The 21,417-nt window shown below is 34.5% G+C and overlaps 4 protein-coding genes across 5 annotated transcripts; 2 read left to right on the forward strand and 2 right to left on the reverse strand.

The window, feature by feature from the left end:
- The first annotated feature begins 530 nt into the window (after positions 1-530).
- On the forward strand, positions 531-1,555 carry LOC21411661 (EPIDERMAL PATTERNING FACTOR-like protein 6). The gene is made up of 4 exons (XM_024161486.1): positions 531-600; positions 778-981; positions 1,164-1,207; positions 1,321-1,555. Exons 2-4 carry the CDS (start codon positions 876-878, stop codon positions 1,549-1,551), a joined length of 381 nt encoding a protein of 126 aa, XP_024017254.1. The 5' UTR covers positions 531-600; positions 778-875; the 3' UTR covers positions 1,552-1,555.
- A 2,138-nt stretch (positions 1,556-3,693) lies between these two features.
- Positions 3,694-8,279, forward strand: LOC21409928 (casein kinase 1-like protein 1). Its single transcript, XM_010091772.2, has 14 exons — positions 3,694-4,239; positions 4,343-4,383; positions 4,929-4,998; positions 5,165-5,313; positions 5,403-5,498; positions 5,615-5,685; positions 5,798-5,859; positions 5,969-6,032; positions 6,114-6,198; positions 6,277-6,403; positions 6,544-6,626; positions 6,699-6,762; positions 7,013-7,152; positions 7,373-8,279. Exons 1-14 carry the CDS (start codon positions 4,164-4,166, stop codon positions 7,670-7,672), a joined length of 1,428 nt encoding a protein of 475 aa, XP_010090074.1. The 5' UTR covers positions 3,694-4,163; the 3' UTR covers positions 7,673-8,279.
- A 2,222-nt stretch (positions 8,280-10,501) lies between these two features.
- On the reverse strand, positions 10,502-11,141 carry LOC21409929. Its single transcript, XM_010091773.2, has one exon. It carries the CDS (start codon positions 11,015-11,017, stop codon positions 10,616-10,618), a length of 402 nt encoding a protein of 133 aa, XP_010090075.1. The 5' UTR covers positions 11,018-11,141; the 3' UTR covers positions 10,502-10,615.
- A 1,539-nt stretch (positions 11,142-12,680) lies between these two features.
- Positions 12,681-19,413, reverse strand: LOC21409930 (diacylglycerol O-acyltransferase 1). 2 transcript variants are annotated; one of them, XM_024161379.1, is made up of 16 exons: positions 18,702-19,413; positions 18,133-18,213; positions 17,857-17,930; positions 17,648-17,723; positions 17,351-17,418; positions 16,621-16,744; positions 16,431-16,529; positions 15,850-15,951; positions 15,633-15,769; positions 15,393-15,474; positions 15,247-15,267; positions 14,815-14,877; positions 14,410-14,457; positions 13,805-13,867; positions 13,598-13,651; positions 12,681-13,213 (listed from the first exon to the last, which is right to left on the reverse strand). In XM_024161379.1, exons 1-16 carry the CDS (start codon positions 19,092-19,094, stop codon positions 13,112-13,114), a joined length of 1,587 nt encoding a protein of 528 aa, XP_024017147.1. In that variant the 5' UTR covers positions 19,095-19,413; the 3' UTR covers positions 12,681-13,111. The 2 variants fall into 2 exon arrangements, with proteins under 2 accessions (XP_024017147.1, XP_024017148.1); XM_024161380.1 differs by lacking the exon at positions 15,247-15,267.
- Positions 19,414-21,417: the final 2,004 nt, after the last annotated feature.

Genomic DNA, 21,417 nt, shown 5'->3' on the forward strand with positions numbered 1-21,417 from the left:
CAGGATTTAATGGAGTAAATAATTGTAGAATTCTTTTGCCAAATACATATACATTAGATATGATTAAAGAGCTGTTTTGGGCTATTGACAGCTTTAGAATTGAAACTAGATTTAGTTGAGAAATTTGTGTTATGATTAGAATTATAATTCGTAATTTATTATAATATTTTTTTTTATAAAAAATACGTATAAAAGAAAAATAATTTTAAATTATAATTGAGATTTTCTCTCTTCTGTTCTAGGCCTGGTTGACCACAGACGAATTCGTACACTTGCGAGAGATAATTTTTGTAAAAAAGGGTCTTTGTCAGTTTTTGGATTTATGTGCATCTAACACATAGATAGATAGATTATAGATACGGAGAGAGAGTTTTATTGTGTTTTTTATAATTTATTTATTTCATAGGAAAATTTTCACATCACGATGAATTGTCGAAAGGAGAAGTGCACTACTATAAAGAAAGGAGAAGTGTGTTCCAGTTCCACATCTCATTCTTCTGTTTGACAAGAAGGTGAAGAATCAGTCTTCTGAACAGTAAGATCTCCCAGACAAGACAGAAAAAGATTTCCAAGTGGAATTTTTTTGAGGCATTTTCGGAGGTTTATATATATAATTCTCTAGCTCTGTTTTGTTGTTTTGTGATATCTCCTATTTCTCTGATTTTTCATTACCAATTAAAAATGGGGTCATCTTTGGTCTCTTGACCTGAGGTTCTAATCCCACATCTCTTTCTCTGTCCTCTCTCTCTCTCTCTCTCTCTCTCTCTCTCTTCACAGTTCCAACATCCTTTTGAGTTCATTTCATCACTCACTTCCAAGAGAAGAAGAATAAAAAAGTTGGATCACTATCACCATCATATGTGAAACTGATAAAAATGATGAAGACAAGGATTTTGTGCTACATTCTAATGGTTTCTTTGAGTTGGGTTTCTGTGACAAGCAGGCCTTTTGCATCACGTAATGATTTTTCTGCCCAACAAGGTAATAAGCTGTATATTGCAAAACTTCCACAAATCACATCTCACTGCAACAATTCATCTGTTATTATTCTCCTTCTTTCCACTCCCAAAGAAAGAAATGGGGAAAAAAGTATACTTGTTTTTTCACTCAAAATAACCTTTGTTGTCACTTTCTGATTTCGGTTCATATGCATGATTAAACAGACCGAGTTCCTCATCTCCCACAAAACACCTTTGACTCAAGTGAGGTACATCTCTCTCTCTCTCTCTCTCTCTCTCTATATATATATACACACACACACACACACATATAAGCTTTTGTAACGTTTGGTTGAAATCTTTGTTTGTCATAACTCATAAGGGAGTTAAGAAGGGCATTGAAGGAACATCATATGGGAATGAGGAAGAGTTGTATAGTTCGTTAAGCAGGCTTGGGTCAAGACCACCAAACTGTTCTCACAAATGTGAAGGTTGTTACCCTTGTGAACCTGTTCAGATACCAACAACCAGTGACCGGGTTGGTGTCCAGATTGCAAATTATGAGCCAGAAGGATGGAAATGCAAGTGTGAAAATTCCTTCTTCAATCCATAATGAACTCAACATAATCTTATATTATATCTATATACAAATTTCATGTATAAACTCCGATACCCTTTTGTGAGTTTTGACAAATTTAGGGAGCCTTAGAGAGGAAACAAGCAATCAAGTTGTAAGCTGATTTGAAACTTCTCTTTACTCTTTTAATTTTGGTACATGTCTTTAATGCTAATTATGGGAGATTCCTAATTAGAAAATCATCTCATGATGTGTTGTTGTTATTTTATTAGCACGTGTTATTATTATTAGTATGTTGCAGATTTTTCAGAAATTAATCACTTATTTGTGGGGCTGCATTGAATTAAAATAAACACTTTTAATATTGTTTGGGCATGATTTTTATCTTTATTCTTATATCTAATTTTTTTTTTGTATTTGTACAATTATTGGCACATTTGATTTGCCATATTAAATGATACTTGGACAGTGTCTGGTCACTGTCTCACTGGTATAGCTTAAATAACCAGTTATATATTTATAATGCACAAACCACCATAACACAAAGTAAAATTTATACAGCCATTGACTTGAAAAGCCAAGAGATAAGCTGGTACCATGGGGTTTGATCCTTTGTCTTTGGCTTTATTTTTGTAAACTAGATGCCATGTTTGTCTTTCACTATATTAAGAAACAAATAACAAAGAGCAAAAGGGCAAAAAAAAAAAAAAAAACCCACCAAAAAAAAGAAAAAAAAGAAAATAAAATTTGATCTTGTGGTACAATAAAGGAATATCCGTCTAGATGGTTCCAAGGAAGTATGTTAGGAACTTTCATGACTTGACGCTAATTTGGAAACATACTCCATATATAGGTATAAACTTTGTGCCATATTTTTATTGTTTGGTAACATAACATTATGCAACCGTTTCAAGTGCAATGGGGTGTGCTTAAAGTTAAATTTACAATTATTTAGAAGAATAGTCATGGAATTTGAGTAGTTTGAATGTTTCTTTTATTTGACATTATTTTGAATTAGATTGACCATTCTTTATAAAAAAAACGTATAAAAGATGAGTGGTTGAACCTAACATGGTAGCCAATGTTTTTCTTATAGTTTTTCTTTTTCATCCTTAAATGCAATGCTCATGTATTATGAGTTCTTATTTGCTATTATTTTTCTTAAATAATAACGTAATCACACTTACAAAAGAAAAAACCACTAACAATAGTGTTAAAATTAATCTTTCACATATCTATAAAAAAAATCAAGATTAACATAAAATTATTGGGTAAATAATAATGTACTAATTTAATTTTAATAATTTGAAATGTTAAAAGATGTAACAATTTTTGAGTTATGAAAGCCAAGTATATGTTAAAGGGCGTCGTCTTAAAAAAAAAAATGTACGTATGCTAGAATCATAATAGTGGAAACTTCTAAAAAAAAAAATCATAATAGTGGAAAAGTTTTTCTTTTTAATTTTCCCATTAAATTAACTCGCGTATGACACGAGGATAAGATTTATTAGCAACAAATTAATTACATAATTACAATTCTATCCTCGTCCTTAGAAAATCCAGTGGTGTATAACGTCCTGTATGAGAAGATAAAGCAGTCACGTGACTTACGATCTCCACGTGACATCTGGGCAAAAGCGTCATCTACTTTCGTGTAGTCTTGACCGACCTGACAACTTTCCTTACGCGTGGCCTACACGCGTTCACGAGTACTCCTTTTGGCTTTTGCTTTTCCACAAACAAAACGTTAAAATAAAATAAAATAAAATAAAATGAAAAGATAAAATAATAAAAGGAGTAAATTGCACTAATGTACACAATTTATCTATTTTACATAATACACCTTACCTTCCAAATTTTAACAAATTATACCTTAAAATTTTAAATTAATAATACCTGAAATTCAATATTTCCTAAATTATTAAATTAACGATTTAAAATATGAGATTCAGATAATTTGATTTAAAAATGATTGGCTTTATCTTTTATTTTTAAATTTCTAGTGTATTAAATTGCCAAATGCTCTTTAATTATTAAAACTCAATCACTGCTGATTTTAAAGTTTAAAGTGTAAATACGTTATAATTAAAAATTTAAGGTGTATTGTGTAAAAAAAATTGTAGAGAGTACGCAATGCAATTTACTCAAAAGAAAAGCCATAACACCGTTTATTATTATTATTATTATTAGTTTTTCGGTGAAAGAAAGAAACAATTCAATAAAACCGTTTTAGTTCTCTTTCTCCGTAGCTTTTGCTCTGTCGGATTCAATCAAAGAAAGAACAACAACAACACAACTATGAGAGAGAGAAGAAGAAAGAGAGACATGGTAGAGCTTCTTCACGCTTTTTGCTTTTTTCCCATTTCTGTAATCTAACCCCCCAAACCCTAGATCTTCCTTAGAAACTAGAATTTTTCCCCATTTGATTTCATTTATTTCCAAATTTTTTCATTCTTTTGTTAATTTGGGGGGTTCGATTGGTCGGATTATCGACTTTTCTGCGTTTGTTTTGGCCAATTTTTTGTTATTTCTCTTTTCAAAAAGTCTTTCGGAGTTTGATTTTCGTTAGTTTTTCTGCTTGGGGTTATAGTTTTCTTGCGTTAGGGTTTGATATTGTAGCTGGGGCTTCAATTTTTGACGGTGCGGGAATGGAGCCTCGTGTTGGGGGTAAGTTTCGGCTTGGTCGGAAGATTGGTAGCGGCTCGTTTGGGGAGATCTATTTAGGTTTGTTTGCTTTGTTTTTCCTCTTCTTCTTTGTTAATTTTCTTTCTTCTTTTTCTCGAGAATTTGATAAATGGTTGTTCAATGTGGGTGAATTATTTTGCAGGAACTAACATCCAGACTAATGAAGAGGTTGCGATTAAGCTTGTGAGTTTTTTGTTCTCTTCATTTTGCTGATAAATTTTGCGAAGTTTATTGAATTTTTGCTCTTAGTTTATTGTATTGTTAAACTATATGGATATTGTGCTTTGTAGAGTACTTGAGAACCCAATTTTCATCCTTTTACTATGGTGGGTTGTGGGTTCTTTTCTCAATTTTATTTGACTTGCCTAAAATTTCTCAATTAGCACCGATTTATACTTTGTGGATTACTGGAGAGTAACATTGCAAATTTGCAATTGAGAGACGTGGCCCTTTTTTTTTTGTCAATTTTTTTAGATAATAAAGAGATACGTGGCTCTTGTACACATATATGAGATGAGACAAATGATGTCATGTATAGATAGTGTAAAAGGGTATTATTACTCTTTAGATACATGAGAAAAAGAGCTATGATATGGTGGGAGAACAGTAATATCATTCTTTCAACTTTGTGGCTTGGACTGGTGGTTAACTTGATATTGATGCTTTTGCTGGTAATAAATTCCTTAGTGCATGAAAATGCTCATTTTCTTCTTGTTGCGTATGTGTAGGAAAATGTCAAGACAAAGCATCCTCAGTTGCTGTACGAATCAAAGCTATACAGGATCCTACAAGGAGGAAGTAATGGATTTTATTTGTTTTATTAGATAATTGATTATAGTTTATTCATTTTTTAATAGCCCTTGGAAGTGTGAGACATTTTAATGTTTTTACAAATTTTATTGTCGGTTATTTTGGCCTTTCCTTTTTGTGAATTAACTCGTGTCGTCCTGTTTTACTATTGTAGCGGGGATTCCAAATGTTAGATGGTTTGGAGTTGAAGGAGATTATAATGTTTTAGTGATGGATTTGCTCGGTCCTAGCCTTGAAGATCTTTTCAACTTCTGTAGCAGGAAACTTTCTTTGAAGTCGGTTCTTATGCTTGCTGATCAAATGGTAGGTATTGTTGTTTTATGTTTTTGTTTTGTTAGTTATGTTCTTTCAATTATTAATCCAATTTCAACTGTTTTGGACTTTTGTTTCAGATCAATCGTGTTGAGTTTGTTCATTCAAAATCATTTCTACATCGCGATATTAAGCCAGACAATTTTCTCATGGGCCTGGGAAGGCGTGCCAATCAGGTTTTTTTGCTTAATTTTATATTTTTACGAATATAACTAAACTGTTCTGTACTTATGTAGTATCTTTTTTCAGGGTGTCTTTTCCAACATGGTATTTGCTTTTCACTTCCATGTAGGTTTACATTATTGACTTTGGTCTAGCTAAGAAATATAGAGACACTTCTACCCATCAACATATTCCTTACAGGTGATTGTCTGAGCTTGTACCTTTTTATTTTATCTTGACATACATATGCGATAACTTGTCTTTGAACAATTTAAGCTTAATGTCATATGATTCATGGTTGTGAACACTGCAGAGAAAACAAGAATTTGACTGGAACTGCAAGATATGCAAGCATGAACACGCATCTTGGCATTGGTATGTCCCGTCTTCTTTTTGCTTTTGGGGTTATCAAATAAAATTTCCTTAGATTAGTTCCATCTCTTGGTTTTGTAACGTGTTTTGTCTGACGTCCTGAACCTTGTAGAGCAAAGCCGGAGGGATGATTTAGAATCTCTTGGATATGTCCTTATGTACTTTTTAAGAGGAAGGTAAATGTTATTTCCTGTACTGTCTGTTATATTCTTGCAGGAATATTGATATTTGTTTGCTAATAAATCTTTACTATATAGTCTTCCTTGGCAGGGATTAAAAGCTGGAACTAAGAAACAAAAGTATGAGAAAATTAGTGAAAAGAAAGTTTCCACGTCAATTGAGGTATGAAGTAAACCGCATTGCTGTATCTTTTGCTTTCTGTCTGGTCTCTTGAATTAATGGTTTTGATTATATTTGCAGGCCTTATGTCGTGGATATCCATCCGAATTTGCATCATATTTCCATTACTGTCGGTCACTACGTTTCGATGATAAGCCAGACTATGCATATCTGAAAAGGATATTCCGTGACCTTTTTATTCGTGAAGGTTTTAGTTTTTGATTCTTATAATGAGAATTTATGATAATGTTTTAATAATGTATGTACATTTTTATCCAGTTTTATGTTACAGCCTTTACTTGAACTATATGGGATAGGATTTACTTTGCTTATTGATATTGGCTTTAGGTTTCCAGTTTGATTATGTCTTTGATTGGACAATCTTAAAGTATCAGCAATCACAGCTTGCAACTCCGCCAACCCGTGCTCTTGTGAGTGCTTTTAATTTTTGTCTTACTTTTTTATTAGTGTTCAGGGCAGTTTTATGATGTTTTCTCCTTTAGGGTCCTGGTGCGGGAACTAGTTCGGGGTTGCCCATTGCTGCCGCCAATGCTGACAGGCAGACAGGTACATTGTTAGCTGGCTTTTCCCTCAGATTGAGGCAAATGTTTTCTTTTCTGTTTTTAGGACTATAATGTGTTGGCAAACAAAATAAAGTCTTCCATCAGTGACTGTACTTTTGTCTTGCTTCTTGAGGTGTTAGTTTTTGATAGTTCCTCTTCTCAGCTCTTTCTTTGGTTTCTTTATTAATTTTTATGTATGATATACCATCTGCAATCCTTTATTGACACCCTTGTTTCTCTTGACATCCCTACAGGTGAGGAAGAAGGGCGACTGGCTGGTTTGTCTTCCATGGATTCCAGGCGAAGAATATCAGGACCGATCTTGACCTCTGGAAACTTCTCAAAACAGAAGAGTCCAGTTGCTCAAGAATCTGCATTTAGTAAAGAGGCTCTGGTGTGTATTTATTTGTCGACATGCTAATTTTTTTATGTCAAAGTTTAATTCTATGTTTGTCATTATTGGGTATAAATTTTCTGATTGGTTTCTACTTCCTATGTTTGTGATTCTGGTTTTTTCAATTTTTAATTTCTTAACTCTTATTATCTTGTTCCATGCCTTTTATGTTTGTGTTGTGTTGCCCATTCACTAATTGCATGTTGCTGGGCCGTTGCAGTTGTCAAATTCCAACATATTGGCTCGCTCAAGTGGATCATCAAGGCGAGCTGCTGTTTCCAGCAGCCGTGACGCACTTGTTGGAAGCGAGTCTGATCCCCATCGATCGCGTACAGCTGAAGCAAGCCCTGGAGCAGCATACAGAATTTCAAGTGGGCAAAGAAGTTCACCGGTTGGTGGATCTTCGGAGATCAAGCGCACATCATCCGGTAGACATACCTCCCATGTAAGGATCTTTGAAGGTGCTCTCAAAGGCATTGAGAGTCTACAACTGGACAACGAGGAGAAGGTCCATCATTAAAAGACTCGCCTCCGCAAATTATTGTGGGTGGTTTTCAGTTGGTGTGCTGCTATTAAACTTGCAGTAGAATGGGTTATTTTTCTAAGAGTTTCTGAAGGACGTTATGACTTGACTGCTGGAATTCTGGGTTTGAATTTGTGGAGTTGTAGCTAACTTGAACCAAGTCTTGACTCTTGAAAGCTAAGTTCATCTTGACTTGGACAAAGGGACGTCAGTCTACCAGCAGTTGGCTGTTTAAATGCTTCTTTTGGTTGGCATTCAAAAGAATGGGAACGATTAAATGGTTCTGGTTACAACTCTTTTTCTTCCGTCGTCTAGTTGTGTGTTACTCGCTTGTCCTTGATTTCTAAGATATGCTTTACAATGATGATGTTTTGCACTACAACATGTTGGCGCCATAAAAATTGGCCATTGTATTCATATCTTTTAATTCTTAACAATGTTCATGCTACTATGATAAACCAAAGAGAAAAAAAATGTAGTATGAAAGATTTGCACCAAGATGTGTACTGCACTTAGATATCCCCGTCCTGTGCTTAGGAGGTTTGGCTGTTCGCTGGCCGAGACAGAACTATTATGCTAATAATTCAATTGCTTTTCCCCTTGATTTGTTGCAAAATTTGTCCTTGCTTCATTGTACGAATGTTGTTGTGAGTTGATCTCGTATTTTCTTCAGATTATTAGGATTTAGTCACTTGTGCTTAATGGACCTGCGTCTCTTTTGCAATTAATTCTTACAAATTATATTCATGTTGCTAAATGATTTTAGGAAATGTTCAGTTTGGCAAATGTAACATAGGTTGTTCCTTTTTTTAACATAGTTTGTAAGTTTATATGGCATTCTTTGTACTTTTTAGTAACAATTAAGTCTACTGTCATATGACATTGAAGTTGTTTCACTGTTACCATGTTTACCAAAGTTAGAAGTTTGTATGAAAGACGCTTTGTTATGGCCGTTGGACTTAAAGACGATTCTAACGTCTCTGATTAATAGTACCACCGTCTGGTATTACAAAAAGCGACCTATAAAAAAGAAGTTTCATCTTCAAAACCAATAAATAACACGTAAATATTTGTACCCACAAACTTCAAAATGATAAAAGCCTAAGATGGTGGGGGGTAAAAGTCACCAGATGCAAAGTTACAAAAGTACGGCAGTTTCTGTCTATCAGAGGATGGGAAAACCAAAGCAAACTGTTAGCAATGATTCTCACTCTCGATAAGGGATATAGAGAAAGGGAAGTTTGATGTGGAAAGTAGAAAGCATATCTTCATGGCTGTGCTCTCAACTCAAGAAACCAGCAAGAATCCAAAACTGATATTTTCCAACCAAAGGTGTTGAATACAACAGCAAAGATAAAAAAACAGGGTGTTATAAAGAATGGTGTTGAATACAACAGCAAAGATAAAAAACAGGTTGTTATAAAGAAACAAACTTCCAATGCATTGCTATATTACAAAACTGATACAGGAGTATACTCAATTTAGATCAAATCTTTCAACTGATATCCATTTTATTTTATGCCTTTTGACTTCCATTAAGATTATGATTTTGCCTAGACAAAGTATTGTAGCATTCAAGACCAAAGTTTAAACCCTGCAGACAATAATTCTAATGGAATCAACAAAGTTGAGGCAACTGTGATGGGAACTTTCTCCTCTCATAAGATTACTCCACAGAGAGAGAGAGAGAGAGGAGGGGGTGGTTACATTAGCGACCCCCCCAAACCGCAAAATGCCGTTCTTGCCAAGGCCGTATGTCTTTTCTTAGCCTACTCAAGTCCAAACCATTGGGACCCTAGAGACCATAGAGCTCGTAGATCCCAAAAACGCATGGTTTCCCCTCCAAAATTAACTTCCAGAAAAAAAAAAAAAAAAACTTCTGCTGTAGCATGTTGATATGAGGTTTTTTAATTCATAATGGGGGTTATATATTCTCGAGTAAACCAATGTGGTCCAAGACTGGAATGGGAAACATCTAGGAAAGCTCCTTAAAGATTATTAAATCCAAACTTTCTATTGAAGCATCACTATTTGCGCCTTCCCTGCCCCTAAAACAATATACCTCAAATGAGGAATGACACAGAAATTTGGGGTCTTACACGGTCACACCCTCCTAAATTCCAATGAAACAAATTAAAATTCTCTACTGCAGCTTCTTCCATAACCTTTTTATCTCTCCAAAATCCCACCAAAATCCCATCTTGAGATGTGAATTTGTTCTGAGAATCACTCTTATTATTCCTTATCTCCCAACTTTTTACAAGAAAATGGCGAATCCATTTCTCTTAGAAGCTTCTTCAAAGGAGGAAGCCACTTTATCTGTTTAAAATGTTCTTTTTTAACTGTACAATGGGAATTCTACCAATTCCATTTATCCAACTTCCAAGTATATCCTTTCTTCTTCCCCAAACCAGGAAAACTATTTATGCAATTATAACAAGTAAGCTTGAAATTAACTAGCAAACAAAAGTAAGCTTGAAATTGAGAAGGGGAAAACAAATATGAAGAATAAAGATTTTGCCTGCCAAGTGACTAATGGGCACTAAAAGCTTGTTGATACTAAATTATCAAATAACATAAATGAAAAAAAAAAAACCATTCTACCAATCAAATTCTGCCAGAAAGTCTCTAGCTTTGAGTTAGTATGGCCAAATAATAAGATATATAATTTCTAGGCCCAAATATCTTTTATAAACCAAATATAACAGAGCTTCCAATCCCATCATACAATCAACATAACTAAAAGAGTGTTAGAATATACATAACACTAGTATCATTATTATTCACCAATTCACACATCACATAATAATTCATGAAAACTTCATGGCTCCAGAATTTAACACTCAAATTAAAGAAAACACTACAATAATTTGGGAGATTTTGCTCAAATTAAACAACCGAAAAAAAAAAGAGAGATTAATTTAAAATTAAAATTGCAGACTACCAGCCATAAACCACTCTGGTGCACCTCTCCTTGAGCCACCTAAAGCTCTTCCTGAGAGAGCCTTTGACTTTGCCTTCCACGGCGTAGACCTTATAGCTAGCCACCCTCTTCTTCCTCTGCAACTCTGGGTCGTTGAAGCTCCACGTTTTGGAGACTGACCCATTTGTGGACTTGCCCTTCTTGAACTTGGCCTCGTGGGGTTGGGCTTGGGTTTGCGTCGGGTGCACAGAAGTCGCGTACGACGCACTGTAACACCGCAGATCTTGCATACCGCTCACGACCCCGCCGCCGCCGCCGTTTGATGATGATGATATTGATGATGAAGTAGGTCCCATCCCGTAGTAGCTCTCTATCTGCATTTTGCCGTGACCCAATGATTTGGATCTGAAGTCCTCCATGGCTTCGCTGAGAAAGCTGGAAGGTTTCCCTCTCTCCCTCTAAGAAGGGTCGGTTTCTCTCTCTATAATATATCTGTTGTGGAGCTTGATTAATAAAAGCGGCTTTGTTGAGGAGGTTTGACATTTTCACAGTTGCATAATTTTTATTGTTCTCTCTTTTGGTCGTCTCTTTTGAATTTTTCTTTTTTTATATATATTTATATTTTTGATAATTATAAAAAAAAAGAATTTTTCTTTACTGAAATAATGAATAAAGAGAGACTGCGATAGGCTCTGATTATCATGACGTTTGCGTCGGTGGTACTGTTATCAATAAGAAGCATTTTATTAATATTATAGTAATTAATATTGTAATTGAATAAGAATGCTTACCTTCCATCATGGAATACTGATTGATTTTTCATTTTTTATTCACATGAGGATTTTGTTAATTACAGTGCTCGTCAAAAATCACGTGATTGACCATAGGTTTCTCTTGAAAGAATACCTTTTTTTCCCTCTCTCGAAAGGAGAACCTGACTACAAGATTTCAGGTACATACATCGATATTGACGGAAAAAAGAAAAAAGAAATATCAATTTCATTTGAGGTTAGAGTTTTTTATTGTAATAAAATTTAAATTTTAAATTTAAATTAATGATATTAACGGAGCTTTCATAAAAATATAGTGCGCAGGGAAAAAAAAACTACTAATCTCACAAAAATATCATTACACGTGGTGCGAAGACTCATTGATATTATCTAGCAAAAAATGGTATTTGAATATGATGCATTTGATTAGTCAAAGAGCTAAAGCGCTATTCCATTATTGACACTAATTTTGATTATGTGGGTGCTTAATTCCATTTCTTTCTAGGTAAGCAGAATTACCCCCTGATTGCAATTCAGGATTGCACAAAATCTCACAACGAACAAATGAAAATATTAGGACTTTTTTGGGCACTCCACCAATAAGGACTATGTTTTAACAATTTTTCTAAAATGCAATAAAAGCAACGAACAAATGAAAATATTAGGACTTTTTTGGGTACTCCACCCATAAGGACAATGTTTTAACAATTTTTCTAAAATGCAATAAAAGCAATTCTGAGTCGCATACATGCACACAGCGACACAGCTAACTGTCAAACAATTAAACGACAGCTTCTACTAATGGAGCAAAATAACCTCTTTTCCACCACAAAAATTTCCAACTCTTTCTTAGTGATGCCGAATTGGACCACGTGATGTGTGGGGAAGCAAGCTGTCATAGTGAGGCCCTCATTCCATGTGAAATGATAGAGGAAAAGAAAAAAAAAATGGCAAATTAGTTGACAAAGATCCACGGGACTTACTCGACAGTTTGTACCAAATTAGGCTCCGTTGGTGAGACCTTCGAATGCGACGTGCGTCAATTTGAATTCTTTTAGGAGGGAACACAATGATAACTATCCAAACCAACTACAAATTGTGAAAAGGACGCTTTTAGAAGAGAGAAATCAACCTTTTTAAGGATCAGAGTACTAGTTCTAAATACACCATGTACGAACGCTTCCTATTGTAGGCCACAACGATAATCAAGCCATACAATCCGGTGCATTATTATTTGGTAAGTATAGCTCAAAAATAATGCATTTGACAAAATAGGCACAGCGCTACGTCGAAAAAAATTATTCAAGATTGCATCAAATGAATTCTGCTATGATTCAAGTAGACTTTACAGTTCCATGGAAACAATGGAGTGGCGAATTCTATTAGCACGAATTAATCCCGAAACATGTACAAGTTTTCTCCATAACAGTCGATAGAATGCAAGTGCCCTACAATTGTGATGCTTAGTCAGTGGCATAGGCATTCTACCTCAGAAATGTATGTTCAGTTTTATGTACATTAACAAAGAATTAACTGAAGTAGAAATCGTTTGAAGTGGACAATGGACATGGTGACGAAAAATATGCCCGGGAAGCTGGTAAACCATCAGAAGCAGCACGCTGCCGCAGATATAAAGTTGCTCCAAAGTTTGGCACGTCAGTGGCAACTTTGATCCAAGAGAGATCCAATCCACAGTGAAAGAGAACAGAGTTTTGTAATCTATTTCAGTCCCTTTGTAATCTATTAGGTTTTCCCTTTTTGGTTCATCACGTCATGGTAATATAAGAGAACACACATAGGTTGACCCAGAATGCAGAAAATGAACCAGAATATCATATTCCCCACCTGGAGACAAAAAGTTAAACATACTCATCAAGAAGATTGGATAAAATTTTTTTGGATAAGACGATGATTGGATAAATAAACAAGTACAATTCAGAAATGGAATAAAATTTTCCGAGTATGTAGACAAACTAGAGTGAACAATGTGCCATTTTTCCACTAGACCTAGACAACCCAGGAGGACACTGTCATAACAAATGTGGAATTGGATAACTGGTAGTCCTACCAAATACCAGGTGGATTATTGCACGGAAGCAAACTGACAGAGCTTTTAAGTCATCAAAACAACATGAATTCATTTCACCCCAATATTCAGATATTTAAAGTCACTAATGTTATCTATTCGAAAGCAAGGATCGACATGTAACTGTGATAAAATAACCATACCATTGAGCTTTTGAACTTATTTTGCAGATAATTTGTGATCAAGACCAAGGGAACCTGCATCGAAAAACATCTGTAAATCCTATGCCTCCTTAAGTTCGCCAGGGGAGGGGGGGTGTGTGCAGTTTTTCAAAAAGGCGCACAAATTTATGCTAATACTTTACAAAGGTGATTAAAACAAACCTGTAGACGTAGAGGAAGGTTATTTACCTGGACCATGATCCCAATAAACGCCCATAACTTGAATATGTGGCATGGAACAGCAATACACAGCTGAAGACCAATGACAATAGGATCACATGCCAGCATTAGTAAATCAGTGTTGATTAACAAAGATATTCACACACGTAATCAAAAGAATGAGCAACAATCATTAATTGTTGCAATTTCAAAATTTTACGGTCAAAAACACATCTTTCAGTTTCTGTCCTATTATAACAATCACCCCCCTTTTGCAGAAGCACACAAGGGAAAGACAAAATCCTTGAGCAGTCTTTAATGGATTAAAGATTGTTTACAAGATTGCTAAACGAGTACGCACGTAGCACATAGCTCACAACATGCGCGCGTGCGCGCATGGCTTCTAATGTTTACAAGTGCATAATATTATTCAGAATCCACTCACCAAGCAAACATTCTCGTTGAATATATGTGGATAAAAAAGTTGAAAAGAATAAATGCAGATATGAGAATCCATCATTAGATTTCTATTGAATAAATGTGGATAATGAAGTTCTACAACCGCAGGTAAAATAATTAGTAAACAAAGAATCCTTGTTTCGCAACAAAAGAAATGCGAAAGTGAAGTGGTATACCTCATGAAAAACAGCAGAAACTAGGAACGCAATTAAGACGGCAGCTCCCTGGATTAAACAAAAGGGTTAAAATTAACTCAGTACTCTACAACAACTTTCACTAGAAATCTCAATGCTGCACTCTGCTCATAAACATCCAAAAGCTTAGGATGACCTTTGAGAAAGGAATCTAATTAAATACTAATGGCTAAAATGCTAAGTTACGCACGTCCGGTGCTTGATAAATCGTACTTTGTGTTGACGAACAACTATTTCTTTGTTGCTTTCTATTTTAGATGTTTTCTATCACTAGACCCTTTTATTATTATTCTTAGTCATTTTCCTCTTATTGTATAGGTCACTTGCCAGTCTTTGTTTCATGTCTCAAAAACTTAATATGTGCTCTGCAAATGGAATATTAATTACCTTTGGTATTCCGTTTCGTAAGCAGGGAAAATAGATGTGGCGAACCATCCATTTATGAACAGGCTGCGACAAAACACACCCAGTAAGTAATAGAATCCACGAAAGACATAATCAAGAGACAATCAGATTCCCCCGTGACAACAAACTCATTCTACTAACATGCTACATTGTTATTCATAGTTTCCATACGAACCACAACTCTACAATATTACAAAAATTTTGTCTCCGATAGCAAGCACATAGGCAATTGCATAATCCAGTGATCTGAGCATGCTAGAGATGAAACAATAAGAATTAATATGGCATAAAGACAAATTCAGTCTATCATAGTTCCAATCCAGATAGCAAAAACTATACGAGTAGCAATTACTACAATAAAATTTTTAACAAGAAAAGGCCATATAAAACTTGAACCTAATCAAGATAACCTACCATATTCCACAGTTTCCAATACTGATCCAGCCACGGATGATTGGACCAAGGGGGACATGCAAGGAAATCAAACAGTTAAGATTTTTCTCCAGCATGGGTTGATAGAAAACATGGCAAAAAGCAGAATACATAGTCATAAAATCTACCTCCTCCACTGTTTTTGCATTCCACCAGTCCTTGTAGAACTCTCTATCACCAAAGCGGAGAAGCTCAGCAAGTATGTTTAACCTATATTCGCAACACTATATGTAAGTTAAGAATTTGAAGAAAGAACTAGATTAGAAAATCATTAGCTTAGATACCAGCACCCTATACACGTGCGCGCACTGAAAAGTTGGAGGAAAGAAGGAAGAAAAGACCTGTTGAAGCAAGAAGTATAGACATACCACAGGTGAAAAAAACAGTAGAACATGCAGAGCCACACATATAGGTTTGGAACTGATAGCTTCAAAACCCTCTCTATGGCATACAAACAATTTCCCTTCAAAGGATGTTCTGAGTTCTTGACAATAGGATTAATGTACTGGAGAAACAAACAAACATTAGAATATCAAGGCCAAAACTGGGAGGAAACAAACAGAATATTGATCAATCCTAACTTACCTGCTCTATGATAAATCCCATGAATCCTGTAAAAATTATCAACTTGATGAGTTGACGGAACACCCAACCCTTTCGAATATATGCAGTACGAGGATAGCTCGGCTGTAAAGACGATATATATTATTAAGAAAAATTGGAGAAAAACAAAAGTAAAAGAGCTAGCTATGATGTAGGATAGGATTTGAAATATGGATTTTTTTTATTTTATTTAGGATTATCGTTTAGTTTAGTTTTACCTTTTAACTTTATTTGGATTTACCATTTTGAATTTGAATTTGTTTAGGATTAGGTTTATCATTTATCTTTTAAATTAGTTCTAGTTCTATTATGATTCAAACAACAAAAGAGCTATAAATTATGTACTCCATGACTTTTATGGAATAGACAGTCATTCAGTTATCTAATAAAATTCATAGTTTTTAGCTCAAAAGCTTGCTACTCTTTTTTCCGCAGCGTAAACTTCTCAAGCTTTAAATGTAATTTGCTCGTATTGTTCACCGCGTGTGTGCGTGCGCGGTAGGAGTGATGGCAAGTTTGAATATAAAGATTTATCTCATGTAAAAAAGATTAAAGTTCAATACCTGGTAACATAGTGTTGGAGCAACCATGAAATATGCCAAACTTTTGAAGCTAACATTGTAATGGTAATCCGCATTCGGGGAACTGTGTGGGTCTTCTCCCTGTATGAACAATAATTTCTTCATCATCAATCTTAAAGTTGTAGATAGGAAAAACATTCCTCATTGTCGACACACAGTTGATGAATTTTACCTTATCAATTGCTTTGGCAACTGCTCTAAAATCGTAGTTCGAATGTGCATAAGAGACCAGTTTTAACCACACAATACAAGCAAAGAGCATCAATGTAACACCTGATAGGACGGCAGAATCACACCTGCATATGAAGACGTTAATCCAAATTATCCAATAAAGTATCTTCACTATGTGTGTTTGTATTTAAAGAAACAAGGAATTTAATTGATTGAGAAATAAAGAACAGGGAGAAAAAAGAGGAAGAGTTTTCCTCAAACAGCCCTGCTCCAAAATACAAAGAGAACCAACAAAATTAAAAACCCCAACAACTAAACCAGATCAAAGGAGAAAAGCTAAAAAAAAGGAGCCCAGCTCCTGACAAAATCCAAAAAAATCGGCTTGCCAAAATCTTTGTCCCTGTAAACCCACAGTGAGACCCAATATCTTATCTTATCCCTTAAGGCTAAAACATCTTCCTCCCGGTCTTCAAAGACTCTGCTGTTTCTTTCTAACCATATACCCCAAGGGATGGCTAAAACTGCCACCACAAAATTGACCCCCTATGGCTAAAACTGCCATCTTCACTAGTATATTTATATATGTTAGCAAATTATGGTGAAAAACATGTCATTAAAACCTAAATTTTCAATCATATATCTCCAGGAAAGGTATCAATAGACTAAAAGAAGAAACTAATACTGTATAATGAAAAGTGCAATGCCATTGAAACAAAGAAGCATGAACTAACCTAAGAATCACAAAAACTGGATACAGAATTGCTGCAGTGGTAAAAATCACATGAAGAGGAACAGCAACCTGCAGTATTAGAATTTACAATTAACTTTTGACATGTCATAGCAAGTAAAACAAGCATGGTAGGCCTGCTCTAAAATTCAACAGGCATAGTCATCTTTTTTTCTTTTTTTTTTCCCTCTCCCTTGACAGCACAATTCTACTTCTAAAGCGCAGGTAGCAAGAAAACTATTTGGTTACAGAAACTATAATTAAGTCAAAGTAGTCTAGTAGAAAGATTTGAATCACATACAAGTTCAGATATATACTTCTTTTGTACGAGCTTCTCAATTGTAAAAGCCGCAAGCGTGAATATCGGGAGAGTGAGACTGCAGTTAACAGCAAAATGAAGAACATATATTTTATCAAATGATACTGAACTAAACAAGACCCAAACACGTTAATTATCAATCATTTCATTCTCAACCAAATAGCACAAGGAAAAATACAAGGAAACATTACCAACACATAAGAAGAGGCCAATCTCGCAATGCTGTTGAACTAAACCAAAAACCGGATTTGATTAACCAACCATACTGCAACAACAAAAAGAAAACAAACCATGTAACTCTAGTTAGGCCTAAATCTACAATTCACCAATGAAATCAAGTCCAAAACCAACGAAATTAATAAAAACATGCGCATAAGTCAACATGCACGCCCATACACATTACTAGGACGCATTTTTACATACTTTCAATCACCATCCAAAAATAAAAATGAAAATAGGAAACAAACCTTCATCAAATTCTCAATGATGAGCCTGCTATTTACAGCAACAAGTACGACTATACAGAGGTTGAATAGACCTGCATGGCTCTGTCAGAATGTAAACTGATAGTTAGAAATGAACTATTCAAATCCAACTAAATGCAAACAAACAGTGCTTCCTATTAAGAAATACACTTCCATAACTAATTGAACTTAGTGCTGGCTTCATTTTTTTTCCTCTACAGCAAAATTCAGGTAATTGGTCGTTTGTACTTAAGCCAATACACAAAGTTCTAGCTAGAGAATTCATTATTAGTGACGCCGTCAGAAGAACAACTGCATCTACGGTTCCGAAATACAACGAAATCAACTAAATAGCAAATGATTTATTCCATATCCTCCGAACCTTTCGCGAATATAAAATTAACCTAACAGTCTAACCTATACTTAAGCAGAAAACTAAGTCGTCACGAATCCACACCTCAAAATTAAAAACTTAGAAAAGAAGTTCCTAGACTTTTCCTATGCAATTTTGACGCAACGTATGCTTAAAGAAGAATTCAAAAGCAAAACGCGTCGAAATGCGATGGAGCTACCTGTTGGAAGATTGCGCCGGAGCTCAGGGGACTCTCTCTCACTATCCGATGAGCAGGAGCCGACGGCCGATACGCGAGTTTCAGCTCCGCAAAATCAAGTCGCCGATCATCATCGTTTCCAAACCTCTCGAGGCTCTCCTTCTTCTCGTTCTCCGCATTGGCTGACTCCACCGGACAGTCACCGGCCCCAATCCGATCCCTATCGTCGTTCCCGACCGAGTCTCCGAGCAAATCCTTCCGCGAGTTCTCGGACTCGGGAGAGTTCGTCCACAGAGTCGAATCCGACACGGCTCCGGCGGAGCTCGGCCTCCTCCGAATCATGCCGCGGAGATCCGATTCGGCCCGAAACGTCGCCGTGGTGCCTGCGCTCCCCGGAGTTTCTGAAATCGCCATTTCAAAGAAAGCTTCAATCAATAGCTACACAGATATAGAGAGAGAGAGAGAGAGAGAGAGAGAGAGAGAGAGAGAGAGAGAGAGAGAGTTCCGCAGAGCGAGTTCTAGGGAGAGAAAGAGAGAGAAGAAAGGTGAATGAATGCAGTGCAGTTGTTAGCAAAGCGTTCGTGCTAAGGAGAGAGAAGCAGAGGCAAAATTTCTCGAAGAGGCGGTGAATGTATTGGAAAATGGAAAGCTTAAGCGCTTTATATTTATACACTGTTATAGAGAGAGAAAGAGAGGAGAGAGAGGAAAGTGCTGTCAAAGGAGGGAACGACGGAGAGAGATATTGTCAGGACTGAGGACTCATATCATAAGACCCGAAGAGACAAATTATTAATATATTTATATTTCTCTAAAAAAACAAAAAATAAATAAAAGGAAAACGAGATGGACTTTTCTTTTTCAGTGAGGAATGAGGATGGTGCGTTGTTTAATGAGGAAGGACGAGCGCCGCGAATTATAGCCACGTAAGCCCAAGCTTTTAGACAGAGTGCAGTTATTATTAAAAAAATAAACTGAGGTAAATTCTTATTTTTAATTTTTAAATCTACATAAAATTATTTATTTTACATATTTTTTTTAATTTAATGTGATTTTAATAATATTTAACGGTTAAAAATTAAGTCTTATTAAAATGAGATTTACCGGAAAAATTCTTTTTTTTTCCTTAAATTATTAATTTTTTTAAAATTTTAATAAATGTAATATTATAATTACTTCACAAATGATTCAATTTAATATTTTTATTTTGATGTTATTATAATGTACAGAGTTTTATGAGATTTATTTATTTAAATAATGTGGAACTCCTCTTCTGTACACATATTATTCTATTTGCTCAATACAATTTACCATTCCCACAATTACTTCTATTAAACTCTAAATACTGTTTAGAAAAAAATAAAACTTCAAATGGTATTAAGAGCCTTGAGGCATGGATCACTATAAGTCAAGGAACAATTTTTCCATAGCACACTTTTTTTTTTTTTTTTTTTTTTTTTTTTTTTGGGGGGAAAAAGGGGGTTTTTGATTTTTAAAAAAAAATTTCCCTTTTTTTTTTTTTTTTTTTTTTTTTTTGCTGAGGAGAAATCAGGGGATTTCGATATTTAATACAAAATTTATGCCTAGATTTTATTACCTTAACTAAGAAAAGTTGCGTATCTTTTCCTTAACTGTAAGAGGGGAAAAAAATATCTTCCTCTCTTTTTGGCCAAAACATCAAAGTCACTTTCGCTTTCAACAAAAATTTTAAAAAAAAAGGTTTGGGAGAATTATAGGGTGCATTTAGAACTCATTTTAAAATAATGCGTTTGAAACTCGTTTTAAAATGATGTATTTGAAATTCGTTACAAAATGATTTTATTTTTTGTATGAAAATGAAAACGTTTTTAATCTCAGACAAAAATCATTTTTAAAAATACGTTTGATAATTTTATCAAGATATTGTTTTTAGTATAAAAAAAAATTCATTAATGTCTCTCTCCTTGTTCGAGAGAGGAGAAAACGAAAATAAAAAATAAAAAATGACTAAAAATCGTTTTTCATTTCTATCTCATTTTACACTAAACTAAAAAATCGTTTTCATTTATGTTTTTTATTTTTATTGCGTTAAACGCCGTTTTGAAAACGTTTTCATTTTTTCTTTCTTAAAAAACGTGAAAAATAAAAACGGGATCAATTCTAAACACGATCATACGTTTTCTGACTGTTTGATGGATTCATTTACATTACGAATATTTTTATACATTTTGACGTGTTAAAGCATGTAAGATAAGAAGAATATACGCGTTCTTACTATTGATACGTATTAAGAATTTTAAATGTAATAGTCAGATTTTTTTCGTTAAATTATGAAGTTTATTTAATATGATGTATTTTTATTTGATCTGACAATTTAAAATTGTACATGAACTTGAACTAACAATCAAAAAATAATGTCCTTCAAACAGAGTATTTTGGTAGGGAAAAAAAAGAGTAATCTTGACAAATATTTTTTAAAAATACATGAAATAGAATTTTTATTCCTTAATTTTAATTAATATTTTTTTAATTAAATAATTACATTAATAAAAAAATATTAATTCAAAATAAAGAGTAAAAATCCAGTAAATTCTCTAAATTTTTTTTTTTTTTAAAACTCAGCTCCAATTTTCTTGTTGGAGGAAAAATTTGCTCGCGGGGGATTTTTTTTTTTTTTTTTAATTGCGCGATAGCTAAAGGTAGGCAAACAGACTACATATTTGCATCAGATAAAAAAAAAAAAAAATATATATATATATAT

This window comes from Morus notabilis, unplaced genomic scaffold (genome assembly GCF_000414095.1).
Source record: "Morus notabilis unplaced genomic scaffold, ASM41409v2 Scaffold329, whole genome shotgun sequence".
Lineage (NCBI taxonomy): Eukaryota > Viridiplantae > Streptophyta > Magnoliopsida > Rosales > Moraceae > Morus > Morus notabilis.